Source organism: Pyrgilauda ruficollis, unplaced genomic scaffold (genome assembly GCF_017590135.1).
Source record: "Pyrgilauda ruficollis isolate IOZ18807 unplaced genomic scaffold, ASM1759013v1 scaffold41, whole genome shotgun sequence".
Lineage (NCBI taxonomy): Eukaryota > Metazoa > Chordata > Aves > Passeriformes > Passeridae > Pyrgilauda > Pyrgilauda ruficollis.
In genome coordinates this window covers 7,107,859-7,125,791 of record NW_024525601.1, presented here as the reverse complement: position 1 = coordinate 7,125,791, position 17,933 = coordinate 7,107,859, and the positions used below count along the sequence as shown (strand labels likewise).

The window sequence follows — 17,933 nt, the reverse complement described above, 5'->3', positions numbered from 1 at the left end:
ACTTGTCTCTTATTCTTTATATCTAGTTGATTCTTCCTGCATTCCTTATTTAATTATCTTCTATGCTTATCTTCTGTGAGTAATGGGACACCCATGTAGCTTTGCTTGCTCTTGTGCACTCTCTCCTTTTTTTGTTTCCTGTGGAAAATGTGGATCTGATTTATTTTACTTCCTGCATCTTCCTGCTGAATATTTTCATACAGCCCCTCTGAATGTTAAATTATGTTTACATTGAAAATCTCTTAATTTATACTGTAATATATTTTCAAAGCAAAGTCTTTCCTGCCTGGCTCTTTGCAAACTATTTACATACAATGTTGGATATTGGCATCAAGGAAAACAGCTTTACTTTTATTGTGCAGTAACTGTGTAATCAGATATTGGCTTGTGATGAAGCATGAATTAAATGCTTATATCTTCATTTTATTTAGCTGTGCTTTTTATTCTGCTTTGCTGAATAGGTAATTGCCCATTACTGCATGTAGTACATCTTCCTTTCTAGTAGTAGTTTGCTTTTGTGCTATTCTGCTTTATTATTATAAATACACAAAATTATTAAATATGCATTTTTTAAAACCAGAATCAAGACTTGAAGGTTGGCTTTCAGTACCAAACAAAGGAAATATAAGGCGGCATGGCTGGAAGAAACAGGTACAGATGCCTTTTTTCCTTTCTTCCTCAGTTTCCTTGGAAAAGTTTCTAGGCATGTGGTGAATTGGTTTTACAACTTGTATTTAAGAAACAAACAAGATAATTAAGAGTAATTTAGTGTATGTACATTATTGAAGAAAAATCCTCAAGAAAATTCAAGTTCAGTATGAAACCTTTAGTAATGACATCGTGCATATTTACAAATGCTTTACAGTGAGCATCTTGGGACCATTAAAATCACTTTTCTTCTTTGAGTAATTCTGTCACTGAAAAAGAACCTCTTTGTGCAACTTGGCAGCAGAGAATAGGGAATACCACACTTAAATGTACTGAAGGTCATGGATGAGTGCATCACACTCTAACTTGCTACACATGATTTCCAAGGAGGTTTCTGTCTCCCTTACCTTTAAAATGATCCGTTTCTCTTAAAAATAACTGATTTATTCTCAGAAACAGGATCTCTGTGCCAGAATTCCCACTCCAAACAAAGCAGTCTTTTGTTTTGCCTCTGCAAAGGCTATGATCTGTTTCTTTGAAACATCTGATGTTCAAATTGAGATACTTGGAACCAATTTCTGATTGTCTTTTCTGGCTTTTCACTTTCCCCCTTTGATCATCTTTTAGTACAACTAAAAACAAAAGTGAACATGGTCTCTAGAATTTTTTTAAATTTTAAAAGCTAATTGTATTAAACAGTTTCTTTTCCTTCATGTTCCTTATATTCAAAGACTGCTACTGGGAATTGCTGAGTTATTAGGGTTTACTTTTGAAGTAACTTTCTGATTCTTGTTGAAAGGTATTTCTCAAATGCTCCTATTTATATTCACATTCTACTACAACTGGAATAGATTCCTATAAAATTTAAGGGAGAAGGCATTCATTCCTGTCAGAGAAGCACTTGAGGGTTTGTGGTGGGTCTTTAACTGCTGTACTCTTTCTTTGAAGTACTGCTATTTTCAATGGGCTTCCATGGATTTCTTTAAACACTCCAAGTGTTTGAGTTCCAGACCTGCCTATTTGTACATCAATATCAGACCTTGGTGATTTGTCTGTAAGTTAAAACCACCGCCTGTTCTGGCTTGCTGGGAGTGAGTGATAAGTTCTGCCCTATTTCAACTAATGGCCAGTCACCTTCCCCCCACCCCTTCGGGTGAAGGAGGAACAAAAGCAGAATTTATGGGTTGAGTTAACAGTTTACTGAAAGCACAAAGCAAGACTAAGGCAAGCACAATAAAACCAGCAATGTTAATAGCAAAAATATACAGAAAGAGAAGGTGCTTTACCTACCAAAAAAGTGTTCACCACCAGGAACAAAACCAAATGGCAGATGCTTCCTGTAGTTCTGTTTGATTGCTAAGGCTGCTTGAATCCTCTTGTTATAGAATTGATGGTGCCTGGCACAAATCAGGTAGCTTTGTTCTCTTCTGGATTATATAAAATACTGTGTAATTTTTCTCACAGAATGCTTCTAAGTACCCTTTTGTGGTTGTTTTGTAAAAATGGAGATTATTTTTGCATTCTCTGACAAATGAAATTTTAAACTCCTGATAAATGCAGCTTCTCCAGTGAAAGACTATCTATCAGAATTTCTTCAGGCATGCTCAGTATAGGCATATTTACTTGCCTCAAGATATTTTAGGCAGCTAATCCATTCCTTTCCAACACTTCCCTAGTTTGAATGCGCTCACACTTTGGAAGAATTTGAGCTGCAGATGGATGGCTCAGTCATGAAATAAATTGTACTGATAAGGTTCCTTAACTAGCTGAGGTTCATATCAGTGAGACACAGTAGTGAGGGACTATGGTAACTCATGTGCATTCTGTTGGCTGAACTGGACTTGTTTCAGCTACTGTTGTAGCTGAAACAAGCTGGCAGGTGGTCAGCCTCCTCAGGTGCTTCTCTTCCTAATTCTACTGCAGTTTTTGTGAAAGTGGGAGGTATATGCAACCTCAAAGATAGGCATGTCCAGATTAAATTAAAGAAAAAGCAAAATCATATTAGGAGTGTAATTGGATTGATGCCTGAGTTGTTACAACTTGAGCTGCTGCATTTCAGACTCAAATGTCAGTAGCACTGATGTTTTTGTCCGATGCCCTCTGAGTTATTTAGCTTAAGTTAGGAAGGGATGAGTGTGGAAAACTTACTTGAGAATAAACACTTCAGTTATACCTAAAGCTAACATTGAAATGGGTTATCCTTATTTTTGTATAGAGCTTCATTTCATCCCAAATAAGGATGATATAATATCCTTCAAAAATATAATATCCACTGTAAAAGAGAACTACTGTCAGTAGATTTTTTAATATATTCACAACAGGATATTGACACTGTTGTACATAACTTTTTTTGTAAGGTTACATTGTTCTTTCACCAAGGTTTATATATAGTGTGATAATTGAATCCCTTTACAGTCAGAATTTGCATTTGTGATAGTTGTTCTCTGAAGGGCTTGCTCTTATCTCTGAAAGGCAAAGGTGCACGCTTCAAAGATGAAAAAGGCATTAGTTTTCTATTGGAGTGGATAAAGGAATTGAAGTACAGTCTTTTTCTTCAATGGGAAAAATCACAGGAGGCTCACATTTAGTACTTACTCAAACTGATCAGGCTTTCTATTAAGGAGTTGTGGCAAAATGCCTTTTCATGGCTTTTTATAGGTGCATTTCAGTAACTGAGATTTACAACTGTAGCTCACACCTTGCACAGCACATTTTAAAAATGCTGTTGTATAAACTTAAGGTGACTTTCATACTCAGGTTTTGAGGTCAGCTTCAAGTGCTATGTAAAATGAGGTTGAAACCTCCCTTTGTAGAAGGAGTAGGCATTTATTCAAATTATCAGTATCTCCATTGTGCAGAAACCCATCCAGTTACCTGCCAGTACTTGGATTCAAGATGAGCTATTGGTGCATTCACTCTCATGCTTTTCTGTTCTTCTGGGTTATATTATATGTGAATCTGGAGATCAGTGTAGACAGAGCTGCCAGTTTGCCTCCTTTTAATCGTCCTTAGTGTCTTATATCTTACAGTTCCTTCTAAAACATTTGAAACTGCAGGGGAGGGAACAGCCACAGCTGTCACTGAGTTTATGCTTGTGGACAGCTCCAGCAAATATGTTAGACTAGCAACTCCCAGTGAAGAGCAGCAGGCAGTGAATACCAGTCTTGAACTTACTGGGATGTGCTTAGGTTAGAGGTGTTTGATCTTAGCTATCTCAGTGTATTCATTGGCACCAGACCTCTGTTTCTGCTGATTCATTTTGGCTCTTTATTTTACCAGTCTATTAAATTGGAGGTGTAGGAAATAGTAGGAGCCATAGGACTCTGTTTTAGCCTACCAGCAGTTTGGTGTGAAGTACCAGTGAGTCCTGCAGGCCTGTAGAACTAGAGAAGTTTTTTTACATTATCAATAAGTGATAGCTTTTGCTTTGTGTCACTCTCAGCGATACAGTAAATTTCCTAGTGACCTGCTAGTAGCAGCTGAAATTTGTGAGTTTGTGTACAGATGGACTTGCAGAGTCATCACAAGCATTTTAGAGTGATCCAGGGACAATGCAGTCAACTGCAACTGTATCACTGCAGAGCTGTCTGTAGTATAGCTGCCTTCAGGATGATTTGAATATCTCCTGATATTAATTTGAAACCTTTCATTTACTCTGGCTTTTTATGTGCATGTGGGAGTATATTAGAATAAATAAATGCTTTTTAAAATGTGATTTCAACTGTTTTACCCTTTCTTTCCACAGTATGTGGTGGTGAGCAGTAAAAAGATACTGTTCTACAATGATGAAAAAGACAAGGACCAGTCTAATCCATCCATGGTACTAGATATAGAGTAAGTAAAGTCATTGTTAGTTTTGGATACAAGTTGACAGAAGAGTGTTGTGTGTGAAATAGCAGATAGCAAATCCAGACGTTTAAAATAAAAATACCATAAATAATTTTTAATTTCCCATGCTAGTTGGAAAAATGTCTATCTGTATTTTACCATTAACAGAACTTTGACAGTACTTGCTCTTTGTCCTATGATGGCTATAAGTTAGAGAAAAAGAGAAAGGATCATTGCTGTTGTAGTCCAAAGCATTTCTAACTTTTCCAGCTGTTTTCTGTTTAAAGTGGTAAATTAATTGTGGTTCCTTTACATTGGTTATACATGAGGAAAATTGTATCAAATATCACTGAAGCCCCTCATTGGTACATGACTGTGATGTTTGAACAGCTGATTGACATTATGGGATCTTACAGAATAGTAATTGAAAAATGGTTTTAGAATTCATGAATAGATGTATCAGGAACTAACAAATACAGTGGTCTGGAACAACTCTCAGACTCAGGAAGTGCTTCAGCTGCCAATTGCTCATAACCAGGAAAAGAGTTATTTTCTCTTAGAACTGTTTTGTACTCTCTTTTCATAAATACCTGCTACAGCCACGGCTGAAAACAGGATCTTGGGAGAGGTGGACTTAGAGTCTTGACCCACATGATGTTTGTTCCAATTTAAATAGTTTTTTCAACAGCTGGTGCCCCAGATTTCCTTTTGTGATGTTTCTGCACAGATTGTTCATCAAGCCATAACATGATTTAGTAAAAAAACTACTGGATAGTATTCTACTTAATATGGTTACTTTCATCCAGGTTTTCACTAAGCTTTTCTAGCAATAATGTTAATAGTGTTTTGAGGAAGTATTTGAAAGCCTTTATCTTAAGTAAATTTATCATGATGGATCTTGAATCCATTGTAAGATAACCCTCTTTCCATGCTGTGAAATATTTTGGTCTTATGTGGGTAGACAAAATCTGTATGGTTTATGAATTAGTTCCCAAAATCATATTGCAGTGTTGAAGTAGGTCGTGTTGCTTGCATAATTTCTAAGAAATTCAAAGTAGTTTGATAATTGTTCTGAACCATACATAACTTTTTAGCATTTTCTGATTCATGTTTCTCCTAATCTAGTAAGCTGTTTCATGTCCGGCCTGTAACTCAAGGAGATGTATATAGAGCTGAAACTGAAGAAATTCCTAAAATATTCCAGGTAAAAAGAAGTATATTCTCCTGTCAATTCGACTCTCTTGTAAGAGTGGTAGCTTCTTTGGAAAGGATATAAAAGTACTTAGTGCTTCAACAATAACACAGCAGTGTTCTTTTTCAGATTCTCTATGCTAATGAGGGGGAATGCAGGAAGGATTTGGAGGTAGAACCAGTACAGCCGGCGGAGAAGACAAATTTTCTAAATCACAAAGGCCATGAATTTATTCCCACATTATACCACTTTCCAGCCAACTGTGAGGCCTGTGCCAAACCTCTCTGGCACGTCTTTAAACCCCCTGCTGCCCTAGAATGTCGAAGATGCCATGTGAAGTGCCACAGAGACCACTTGGATAAAAAGGAGGAATTAATTGCACCATGCAAAGGTATACTCATGGTTCTTTTCTGTTCTGTATTCTCCATGTGGTTAAGCTAAACCTGCTGAACTACTGGAGGCAAATAAGCACTTCAGTTTAATTTTAAAATTAACTGAAGTGCTTATTCACTGGAGGTGAATAAAAGCTCTTCAGTTTAAAATTAAAACTTAAAACTGAAGTTCCATGACTTTAGATGTGGAAGTTGCTACTAAAGCAATAGTCTGTTACACTGTTTATGAACAGGCAGCTGTGGCAAATCTCTGTAGGGAGGATTGTGGTGTACCTGATGGAGCTCTGCTGAGGGCCTTGAGAGCACAAGGTTCCCTAGAGGTTTATGCCTCTAGGTATTGGGCAGCTCCTTGGTGCCCTCACCATTCCCTCTGCACTCATACCTGTGGCAGGAACAATTGCAGTGGCTGCATTAGCAGGCTCTGCTGAGACCTTGCAGAGTGATTCTTCAGCTACCTCACAGACTGGAGTAAAAGTTTCTCCTCTGTGCTGCTGTGAAGTGGAGCATTCAGGGTATGTACTCTGGAACTTGGCCATAAGGCACCCACACAACTCTTCAGTTATTAAAACTGTAATTAGTGTAACTTTCTCATTTCTCAAATGTTCATGTTAGACTCAAGAATCTTAATGCAGAATGGCAAATCGTGAAAAACATTGTATTCATAATCCTCCCTACTGTTTGTTGTCTTCTAAAAATATATAAACAAATCAATACAAGAATGTATATAGGTGCCATTGTTCATTCCAGTGGCACAGTTGGTGTGTCATAACTCTTACTTTGAAAAGGAGCCCGGGTTTTCACTGTATCATCTTCCTCCTTTTTCCTTGTAGTGAGTTATGATGTAACTACAGCAAGAGATATGCTCTTGTTGGCATCCTGTCAAGATGAACAGAAGAAGTGGGTGACACATTTAGTAAAGAAGATCCCTAAGACACCACCATCTACTTTTGTTCGTGCTTCTCCTAGAACTTTGTCTACAAGATCCTCAGCAAACCAGTCATTCCGAAAAGTTGTTAAAAATACTTCTGGAAAAGCTAGGTGAGAAATAAGCTACAAAAACTACAGATCCTCTTGGCTAAAACACCTTCCGTCTTTAGTCCTATTCCATGTGAAATTGTGAAATAATTCCATAGTTATGGCTGTGCTGATCTAAATCTTTGCTCAAATCCCAAAGGAAGGAACAGAATTCTCCTGTTACTACGGTAAATTTATCAGCTCTTCACATTTGGAAAGGTACCATGGAGGTGGTACCTGGCCTGCCAGTGGTTGGGAGGGAGCTGGGTTTTTTTCCTGTTTAAAGGCAAGGCTCAGTGGATATGTCTGTAAAGGTATTTAGCAGCAAGGGTGATCCACAGTCATCCCATCCATGGATTGACTCAGAGCTTGTGTATGCTAGAAGTCTTCTGCAAATGGGGCTGAAATTAGAAACTTACAGATTCTGTCTGTTGTTAGGCCAATTCTTTTGTTGTGAGGCTAGTTAAGTATTAATTCTGTTCTTCCTCCCTGCTTACTCATTCCCAGTTGTCTTCTATCCCAGCAGTTGTTTTTGTAAACTATTTGTGACCCTATGCATTAACCAGGACATGGTGTAAAATATACTTTTTTAATGCTTAGGTTGCTGTAATCTGATTCTAACCTTTATTAGCTTCCTGATCCAGTATGTGTGTTGTTTTCTCCCCAAATAACCAAATGGATTGACAGTATGGAATAGAAACTAGTGTCTCAGTAAGAAAAGAGTGTTCCCAGATTGGCAGGGCTACCAAACATTCCTGGCATGAAATGCAATAAAAGCAGACTTTTGCATATAAGGAGACATGAGGTATATCATGAAACATCCTCTTTGAAGGGAACAGATGAGAAAAAATATGAAAGACAAAAAGGGCATTGATTTTCTTGTCCCCAAGACTTCCATTCTAAAACATAAGTGATGCTAGAATGGTTTGGGTTGGAAGGGACCTTGAAGATCATCTAGTTCCAACCCACTCTGCCAGGGTGGATCAGGATGCTCAGGGCCCCATCCAGCCTGGCCTTGAACACTCCCAGGGATCACAGTTTTGAGATCATAATATATTCATGAAGGCCTAATACATTCTTGAAGGCCTTCAAGATAATCCTATACTTCTTTATTTCACCTTTGGATGTTTAGAGTTGTAGACTTTCTCTTCCAAAACCTCTTTGAATTGCATTCTGAGTATGCTCTCCATTTTATCCTCGCAAGGTCCTCTGGTAGCTGTAATAACCAGCTTTCATGCATCCTCTTTTGGGAGAAAAATCCATTTTCTTAAACCAATTAATTGATTATTTTTCACTCCGTCTTAATAGAAGTGCTGGTTTGGAGTTGCCTTTAGCAAGGATAAGTGTGCAGCTAATCTGTTATAGAAGGAACAGATTTGGGTATTTGAAAGTTTACAGTAACTCTTAAAGGAATGGGTATGTTTGGGGACATCAGATACCCAGACTATTGCTGTTATTAATCCTGTTAGCATTGTCCTGTTGAGAGTGTTACAGAATCACAGAAATGCACAAGCAGGGAATGGAAGTTCTTTAAAAAAAGAGAAACACCATTATTAAAGCTCTCTTTTTAAGATCCTAAAGATACAATGAGTCTAATAGCTCACCAGAAGGAGGACAGCTGCGCATTCCTGAGCTTTATCTTTAGTCAGTTCATGCTTCACAGATCACCAGAGTGAACTGATCTGTTTTTCAGCAGAAAATTCATCCAGGAATGTTTTGCCTAAAGGAAAGCCAAAAAATCCAAAGCATGACAACAAAAACAATCCAATCCTAAATCCACACAAGAAAAGCTTGGGATTTTCTGTTGGATTCAGAAGTTACAGAGGTTTGTGGGAGAGCCTCAAGAACGAAAGGAGGAAGGGTGATGGTGATGGTCTTGCACAAGTGGATGTCAAGTCAGATCAGCTGTTCCAAATACTGTAGCCTTGCATTTTCTCCAGCTGCTCTGGTGTGCAACCTCTGCTCATACCTTTCTCCATCACCCAAGGAGATCTTCCAGGTTCTTAGGAAGAAATAAAGCTCTTAGGTTTTCTGTCAATGCAGAAGTTAATACCTGCATGGTATCTTACCTCTTTAGCTTCTTGAATTTATCTGACAAGCTGTGACATAGATCAAACAGTTAACATTTACATTACTCTTCTAGACTGACCCAAATCCATCAGTGAACTTGATGACATAACTGATATGTTGCTTCTTGATGGTATCAAATACTGACAGAGCTTCTTAGAACATGTAATTAATTGTAAGAAACTCTGTTTTAATGCTTCATAGTCATTGATTGTGGAGAAAGAGTCCTATTGAGCATAAGCCATTTAGAGAGGCACAGCCCTTGAGCAGCAGGAGTGTGGGGTGTGTGTGTGCTCCTGCCTATCATGCTGTCATGATGTCTGCAAGAGGCAGGTGGGGGCCCTTGCACCGCCCTGGTGCTCAGGGAGCTCCCTGGGTGTCTTTGTGACACACTCTGTCCTCATCAGACAGCTGGTACTGGAGTGTAGACTGGAGTGTACTGGGGCCTGCCTGCCACCTGCAGAGCAATGTGAGCAAACAGTGAAAAGATTCAGAGTTCCACTGTGCAGAGAAGCATTAAAAAAAGACCAGGTTGGAACTCTTCACTCTGGCAGTTACACTGTGGACATTTTTGTGGTTTTCTCAGACAAATTTTTTGTATCTATGAACTAGACAAGTACTGCTGTGATGGACTATGCCCGGCCTATGCCCTGATACCACTACACATTCTGTCCTGTGTGTTTAAAAAGAAGAGGCAATGGATTTTTTAGGAAAATTCACTTCTAATGTACCAGTGTTTAAATTTGGCTTATTAAATAAATTCACAGTATAGCTTATGTACTGAACACTTAACTGGTAGCTCAACACAGTAGCTGAGCTCATTTGACAGCCTGTTCCTACTTAAAGGGGAGGATTTTCCCCCTCTGTTGTCTTTTCTTTGTTTTCTGTCCTTGGATCCTAGATAAGTTTGAAATGATCCATTTTGGACCCTTCCATGAAGGTACACAATTCAGTTTCCCGACTGTCAAAAAAATGTAGACTAACTGTGCCAAGCTAGTGACTAGATCAGTGCACTGAGAAGTGCAGTGATTGCCAAAGCTGAGGACAGGTAAGTAGGAGGATGCTCTGCTGGGGTCAGGGAGGTGATAAAGCAGAGGAGCAGCAGGCTCTTTTCCTCTCAGGAGGCAGTCAGTTGTTGTATCAGCCTCTATGGACTCATGTATCCTGCAGTTCTCGTCCTCCCTCACCACTTTACCTAAGTGTGGGAATAAGAGAAGGAGCAATGATTTTTATGGGATATATGTATCTGGCTTTTACTGAGTACCTGAAAATTGTTCTCTTGTCAGACAGTATAGCAGAACTTGCCCTCGGTGATGGAGTCCTACCATGTAAGCAGGCATTAACTGTTTTGCTGAATGGGTACAGACTTGAACACATGCTTGAAGACATTTCAGTATATTTCATTCAGGGTCTGACCCACCTTTCTTTGCAGTCGGTAGGCAGTGCTTCCTTGACTTCATGGAGAGGTGTCTCAGACCCCTTGAAAGGAGCTTCACATATAAAAGTTCATCCTAAGTTCTATTCCTCATTTTAATAACTTACCACTAATGACAGTGAATCAGAACTTCATGATGAACTTGCTGGCATTTGCAGTACTGCTTCAAGATCAGAACCTACACTTTATAGCTTCCAGTCTGCTGATTTATTCACATTGTATTAGCACAGCTGAGATCTTTTGTTTTAATACATTTGGACTTGGGCACTTGGTCAAGTTAATGCATGTTTGAAGAGGAAAACAACCAACCAGCCAAAATTCCTGTGCATCAGATGAGCTCTGCAACTGCATGTGCGTGCTCTTAGCCTAGAGAGCCTTTTCTTGTCCTGCAAGTGAAAGAGGATCACCTTGCATTTGCCATGAATACACCCATGATTGTTGGCTCTTAATTGCTTACTTGTAAAGCTGCAGTAATATTTTCATCTGCCTGATCTCTGTGTTTGCTTAATGTTGTTTGAAACTGAGAACAGTTTGTGGAAGATGATGTAGGTATGATGTTAGTATTGTACCTTGTCAATTGAAAAAAAGTCTGTTAAAATCAAGTATTTTCTTCACTGAGGCTTTTGGCAAACACGCACTAGTGTTACAAAGCTAATTTTTTTATTTGTTATTAATTGTCTATTTTCTTTTTTGTTCCAGCTAACCACATGTACAGTGCTTGATGGAACCTCATGGGATGCAGTCAGAGAAACAGGGCTTTTTTTAACCACACAGAGCAGTGCAGACGGGCTGTTGTTCCTTTCAACATAACTATCACAGGCTTCAGGGTTAAGATTGCTATTACTGTCTCCTCCTTGCTTTGGCACAAAAGCACGCTGAGGGTGTTTAATTGCGGGTTTGCCTCAAGGTAGAGTAGATTAATTATTACTATGTAATGCAAGTTAAAGCAAATAAAGCTTAGCTAGGTATATAAAAAAGGTGCTGCCTTTTGGATTTTTTCAAAAAAGCCTGTCAGTCACAATGAAATGCAGCCAACTTTCTTTGTACCAGTGAAAGAAAAAGACTGTTAACCCTGTGAAGGGGATATTTATGTCAAGATGAGCATATGAAACGGAGTAGGAGAGGAAGGTTTCTCAGTGAGAAGGACTGCAATTGCTTTCAAGACTCTTAAGTTGTGCTCTTGAAGACTGCAGAACTAGCTTAAAATGAAGCCTTATCACTTGAACTTCAGTGCCTTCACTGCAGAGTTCTTTACGGCCTTAATGCTAACCACCCACTATGGAATGGATCAAAGTGTTAAATATTTTGCATTATGCTTTACAAAATACTGATGCAGCAGGTTTGTAAAGGGGGGAAAACAAGTAATTGCCTTTAATCTATGCATTTTTGCCAAGCCATACTGAATTATTTTATTGTTAGAGGCATTAGAAACTAACAGTAAAAAGAACCACCGAGTTTGGAAGCATATTTTGGGGTACATCATTTCTATTACTGTATAATGTATTGCCTTACAATTTTAAGTGATAACATACATTAAGTTAACAAACATTTAAGAAATATATGCACTGTTTGAACTGTAAATTATTCTTAGAACACTTTTACTGGGTTTTACATTGTTCTTTTAGTGCCTTAATTTGAGAGAATTGTATTATTGCCATGTCGATAAATGTAGAAACCTAAAACAAAGCAAAAGAAACCTCTAAAAAACTATTGCATATCAGTAGTTTTTACTGAACTTTAATTGGTTGAAGTATTGTAGATGCTAGATGCATTCCTAAATTAAGTACAATCTTTGAGTGAGAATTCCTCTTACAAAGAAAGACTGATTCTTGTTCATAAGCCAGGAGATGTGCAGGCAATGCAGGAAAAAAAAAAAGACACAAAGCTCTGGGTAAAATTCAGGAATTTCAGTAAATGCTGTCAGACTCTTGCTTTGTAGCAGGAATACATTCATGGTATGGGCAGTATGGTTTTATTTTATTTTATTTCTTAACCAAATACCTCCTCAATAATTTATAATGGCTTTGCAGTTGTGTATTAAATAAGAAGCACTGGAAAACTGATTCGTCCTTAGGACGATTTGCATGTTTCAAGTGGTATTGAAAGCCGCACTGATGGATATGTAATAATAAACATATCTGTTATTAATATGGTAATGACTCTGTGCTCATTTAATGAGAAATAAAGTAATTTATGGAAAGACCCATTTGAAAATGACTGGCATGGTGTTTTCTCCTGACTGTAGCTTATACATGTTTCTAAGCATTCAGACATTGCAACAGGTTCCAAGTACAAGGTGGATTTGCATCATAATGCCCAGGGCAGTCTGGAAGGTATTTTTTTTCTTTTACTATTCCTCATGAATAAGTAAATACCATATTAAATAATGTTTTCATTTCCTTATTTTCATGGCCTGCTGTAGTAGCCTAATTTGTATTTATTATTCAACCGCCATCCTGAGCTGGCCTTGTGATTGCATTCATTGTGATTGGCCTTCATGATGCAGGTTTGGAGTTTCAGAAAATCCACTCATTTGTGGGAGGGAACACTGTTCAAAAGACAAAGCAGTTTTTGTTGGTGTGGGGTTTTGGCATTAGGCTTGTTTGGGCTTTTTTGGAACAGCCATGTACATCCCATGAAGCTAGCTGTCCATAAATCTCCCTGGGAAATCCACCAAGGCCTGCAGAACAATAGAGCAGTAAGGCCAAATGACATGTGAATGACTGTATGTCCTTTGAAGGTCACAGAGCTGGGAAGTGCAGATAAAGAGAAGCCACTGATGTAACTTCAGCGAGTTCCTCTGTGTTGAGCTTGCTGTATCTGAAATGTCAGCAGCATCAAAGCTGTGGTGGAGCACACTGAAGACAACATTCCAGATCACCAGTCACACTGATGGTGAGCTTGTCAAGCAATATAAGGGATAATTATGATCTGCTTTAATCTCCTGTCACCTACTGGGAAGGGAAAATATAGTAAGATGATCAAACATATCTTACTTAAATATATCCATTATAATAGGAAATTTGGAGCAGTTGGAAAGGCTTGTGGTCTCTCCAGACTCAGATTAGGTTGTGGATTGCTTTTCTGCTTTCCTTTATGTGTAACTAGCTACCTCTGCAGGCTCAAAATCTTTTGAGTAATTTATTAATAAATAGTAGTATCTTGTAATTTCATATTTCATTAATCTGAAAAACAGCATAAGCCCTGTTATGAATAGCTAGTGACTAGTGAGAAGAGGGATTGTGGAAAAATGGTTTTTGCACTATAGACTGGCACCTACTGTCATTTCCAGAGTTTTTCAGTAATGCTGAAGTTAGGCAGGTTTTTTTTTTAATGCTGATTTTGCTTGGGGAAGCAGCAGCAGACATAATGAAGTGTAAAATTACATTGACTTGTGTGTCTGGATAAATTGCAACTAAAATGCTGTAATAATAAAGTCTAGACGTGCAAATTACAGTTTGTGTGTACACTGATGTTGGCACTTGTTTACTGTAAGCAAGGTGCCTATGTACAGGAATAGCTACACTTTGAATAAAAAAAGCAGCCAAATGTTTCTACTGTTAGGAAAAGTAATGCATACCATCTCAACTGAAAATCATCAAGAGGTATGAAACATGTAAGCTGTGAAGAGCCAGCATAAATCACCCTGGCTGCCTTTATGCTGGCGAAGCTGTAGTTTTACAAGCTGCTTGAGAAATCAGAAAGTTCAGATTCTTACATGATCTTTATTTTTTTTTTTTATTTGGCTCCACCTTTTCACTTTTTTATGACTGTGTTAGGTTCACTGACAGTGGCAGAAGGCGAAAAATCTGATTCTCTCTTCAAGCCTCCCTATTCCTGCTGAAGGCAACAGGAAAGAAACTGGAAAGAGTAGCTAACTGTAGCAAAACAGCCTGGTAATAAAGGATACAGCCTCCTCCAAAGGTGGGATTTTCCTACTGTAGCCACTGAGGCTGTAGTCAGAAGCAAATTGGGAATTGTGCAGTGAGTAGAGGGAGCAGCAGCTGAGCTTCCCTCTGAGCTCGTGAACTCTGCTGGGATTTTTCTAATGTACTAATTACAAACATTAAAAAAAAGTGCAGGTAGAGTTTTATTCTTGTTCCTTCCCTTTGATCTACACTTGTGACTCAGAATGTAAAACGTTTGAAAATTGCTGGAATGGAAGATGTAACACAAAAATTTGGGGGGGTGGGGGTGTTGGTACCCTAAACATCTCCTGAATTGCTACATTTTCTTTACTGAAGATCTGTAGAAGATCCACTGGAGAGTGGCTGCCTCCTTTCCCTAAGTGTTCAAGGCCAAGTTGGATGGGGCCCTGGGCACTATGATCTAGTAAACGGCATCCCTGCCCACGGTCCCTTCCAACCCAAACCATTCTGTGGTAGACAGGTTCCCAAGAACATTGTGTTCCCCGCAGAAAACAAAATATATATTAATAAGTGCACCTGCCAATGTATTGAGTGAGGGTAACTCATCTTGACCTTTAGAGAAACAAGAAATGTAAATGCAGTATTTTGAGTCCTGAATGTCTGTTACTTAAAGAGAATCTTTGTTCTGTCCCAGGCATCACACAGATGCCTAAAGCATGTCTTCTCAAGGGGTTTGGTTTCCTTCCCCACACCTTCTGCTGTATCGCAGCACCTGCTTGTCTGAGGGTTCACCTATCACTTGTGCTACTCAGAACCAGACCACGGGAGCTTCCACAGCATTTAAAACCTTTTCTAAACAGATCTGGACTTGCTCTGAGCCATCCTCCAGCACTCATAAATCCTGCCAGGCCTGTTGGCCTACGTGCACTACAGTGCTGATGACACAGCCCCAGCTTTTGGATCCAAGCTGGCCTGTATCCAACCAGCTCAGGATGTCACAGGCCACAGAGACACAGCCAGGGGACACTTCTAGTGTCCCCATGCCCCTACCCAAGGTTCCCCTGGGGGCTGTCTTTACTAAGAAAAAAGATGCATTTAATAATGCTCAACCAATCTTTTACAATTTTAATGTCATCAAATTCATATTTATACATCAGGCTGCACTCTTTGTCACCTGATGGCAACACTCCTTATGTCACTTTGTGTAAGATACAGGAAAACCAGCACCTGTTGATCCCCTCCTTTAGGAAAAAGGGACACGGCTGTTACTGCAGGAAGAGGCCTACATGGTGTCGGAGGAAAGAAGAGGGACATAGTCGTTCTCCACCTTGCAGAGGTTGGGATGGTTTTTCCTGCTGATACAAATCCCGTTTCTTCTCCTTCAGCACAGCACCCTCTAGTGCCTTTCCCAAATTCTGGAAATGCATGGTCTGTGACTGCCTGAGCAGTCACAGCTAAGGGTTTCTCATAAGGGAAGGATTCAGTGCAGCTTCAGAACATAGAGCATTCCACTTCCATTTAGCTGGCACAAGTACAAGTGACTCTACGTATATCACTTTTGGTATAAAGAGCAAAACATTCAGCTGGAGTTATCCCCCACGTAAATTCACAGGCAGGCAGCTGGGATCTGCTGTCTCTTGAATAGGTGGTCTGCAGGATCTCGCCCTAGAGCTGGATCAAAGCTTTTCTAGAAAGCTTCTTCCAGCAAGTCCAAGTAACAAAATATTCATCACATTTGCTGGTCAATTTTAACAATTAAATCGCTTCAGTAATTGTAAACTTCATTCAAGATCCAGGATAATGCAGCAAAATTTCACCATAACACCCTTTGAAGCTTCTCTGTGAAATGTAATCCTTGCTGCCCCAAAACTCCTTGTCCCATCTAGGAGCCTACACTGGACAATAAAATGAGCTTTTGCTGTTCTTCTCCATGACAAACTGAAAAGACAGAAATGTCTAAGCCTTTCACCTTAAGGCTTACATTCAAACCCTGGGTTATTTCTATGGCTATTTTATATTTCATTTTTCTACTGTTTGGAACTGAAAATCACATTTGGGGGACAGCAAGGAAAAGATCCTTCTTGTTTAGGATATCAGTTCTTTGGCAAAAGCATGGCCAGAAGTGCACACACCAACAACCAGAGAGCGGTATAAGCTGTGCCAGAAGCTCTTCACAGCTGCAGCTGTGAAGCTGCAGAGGAGCGCTGGGTTTCTGGAGGTGCAAGTTAGGAGGGGTCCAAGGAAGGGATGCTTCTCTCTTGTTTCATTCTCTCCCTTATAGCTTAATGTACTGCTCGGGTTTCTTTAACCACATCCAAATACCAAGAGTGTTTGTAGAAGCAGTTGAGATTCAGGTCTCCATGTCTACTGGTTTCAATGTTTACGACTTGGGGTTTATCATATTGAAGGCTCCTGGCTGTTGCCATCACACCCATCCTTCAGTGCTCCTTATCTATCACTGAGCCTAAAAAACATTGCTGGTTGATTACTCCTCTCCTCCCAATTCTGTTGATAATTTTAGCTCCTATTTCACCATTTCCTATAAACCAAACCTATTTAATCCACAAGAGGCTTTTTGTTGTTTCTGCCTCCCTTCCCCTGCCTTGTGCAATCACAGCTTTTGGGCAGACCCCTGGGGGTGCAAAAGCCCAGCTCAGCTCTCACAGAATCGCAGTCACAGAATGGGTCAGGCTGGGAGGGAGCACAGTGGGTCCAGCCTCCAACCCCAATCTCATCCAACCTCCCTTTTCAGGCAGAGTCATCCTGAAGCACATTGCACAGAATTGCATCCAGGTGGCTCTTGAATATCTCCAGTGAGAAAGACTCCACAACTGTCTGTGAAACCTGTTCCAGTGCAGGGTCACCCACACAATAAGGACATTCATCTTGTGTTCAGGTGGAATTTTCTGTACACTAGCTGCCACTAGTTGCCTCTTGCCCTATTGCTTGTGACCACCGAGGAGAGCCCGGCTCCATCCTCCCTTCAGATGTTTATACACATTGATGAGGGCCCCTCTTGGTCCTCTCCTCGAGGCTGAACAGGCCCAGCTCTCAGCGTGTCATCGTGACAGAGATGCTCCTGTCCCTTCATCGTCTTTGCTGCCCGCTCCAGAGCTCCTGTCTCTGCTGCACCGGCGATCCCAGAACCGGACACACTCTCGCTCCAGCCCTGCCCCCTCCACACCGACGTTCCTGCCCGCGGCACCAGCACCGCCTGCACCTCATCCTGGCGCTCGGGCCCGTTCCAGACGCCAACCCGGACCGCTGTGCCCAGGCCCCGCAGAGATACGACGATCCAGGCCGGGCCCGCTCCCGCCGCCGGCCCCGCCCGTTCCGGCGGTGCGCGCGCAGTGCTCCCGCCCCGCTTCCGCCGCTCGGCCGCGCTTGCAGCGTCATCCCGGGGGCTGGTTTGAATGAGACCCCGAGCGGCTCGCACGTGCGCGCCCATCCCGGCCCGGCCGGCGGCGGGAGCGCCCGGGAGGCGCGGC

General features: G+C 40.4%; 1 protein-coding gene across 6 annotated transcripts in view; it reads left to right on the top strand.

Moving 5' to 3' along the window:
* ROCK1 (Rho associated coiled-coil containing protein kinase 1) overlaps positions 1 to 12,782 on the top strand; it is an 84,061-nt gene extending 71,279 nt beyond the window's left edge. For 4 of the 6 annotated variants that reach the window (XM_041477632.1, XM_041477634.1, XM_041477635.1 and 1 more), the window contains 7 exons: positions 581 to 651; positions 4,394 to 4,482; positions 5,602 to 5,680; positions 5,798 to 6,059; positions 6,891 to 7,098; positions 10,428 to 10,469; positions 11,276 to 12,782. In XM_041477632.1, coding sequence (XP_041333566.1) covers positions 581 to 651; positions 4,394 to 4,482; positions 5,602 to 5,680; positions 5,798 to 6,059; positions 6,891 to 7,098; positions 10,428 to 10,455 — 737 coding nt within the window. In that variant the 3' untranslated portion in view covers positions 10,456 to 10,469; positions 11,276 to 12,782. Of the gene's footprint in view, positions 1 to 26; positions 76 to 580; positions 652 to 4,393; positions 4,483 to 5,601; positions 5,681 to 5,797; positions 6,060 to 6,890; positions 7,099 to 10,427; positions 10,470 to 11,275 lie in introns of those variants that run through there. The other 2 variants (XM_041477633.1, XR_005955980.1) reach the window with 2 other exon arrangements.
* The last annotated feature ends 5,151 nt before the right edge of the window (positions 12,783 to 17,933 follow it).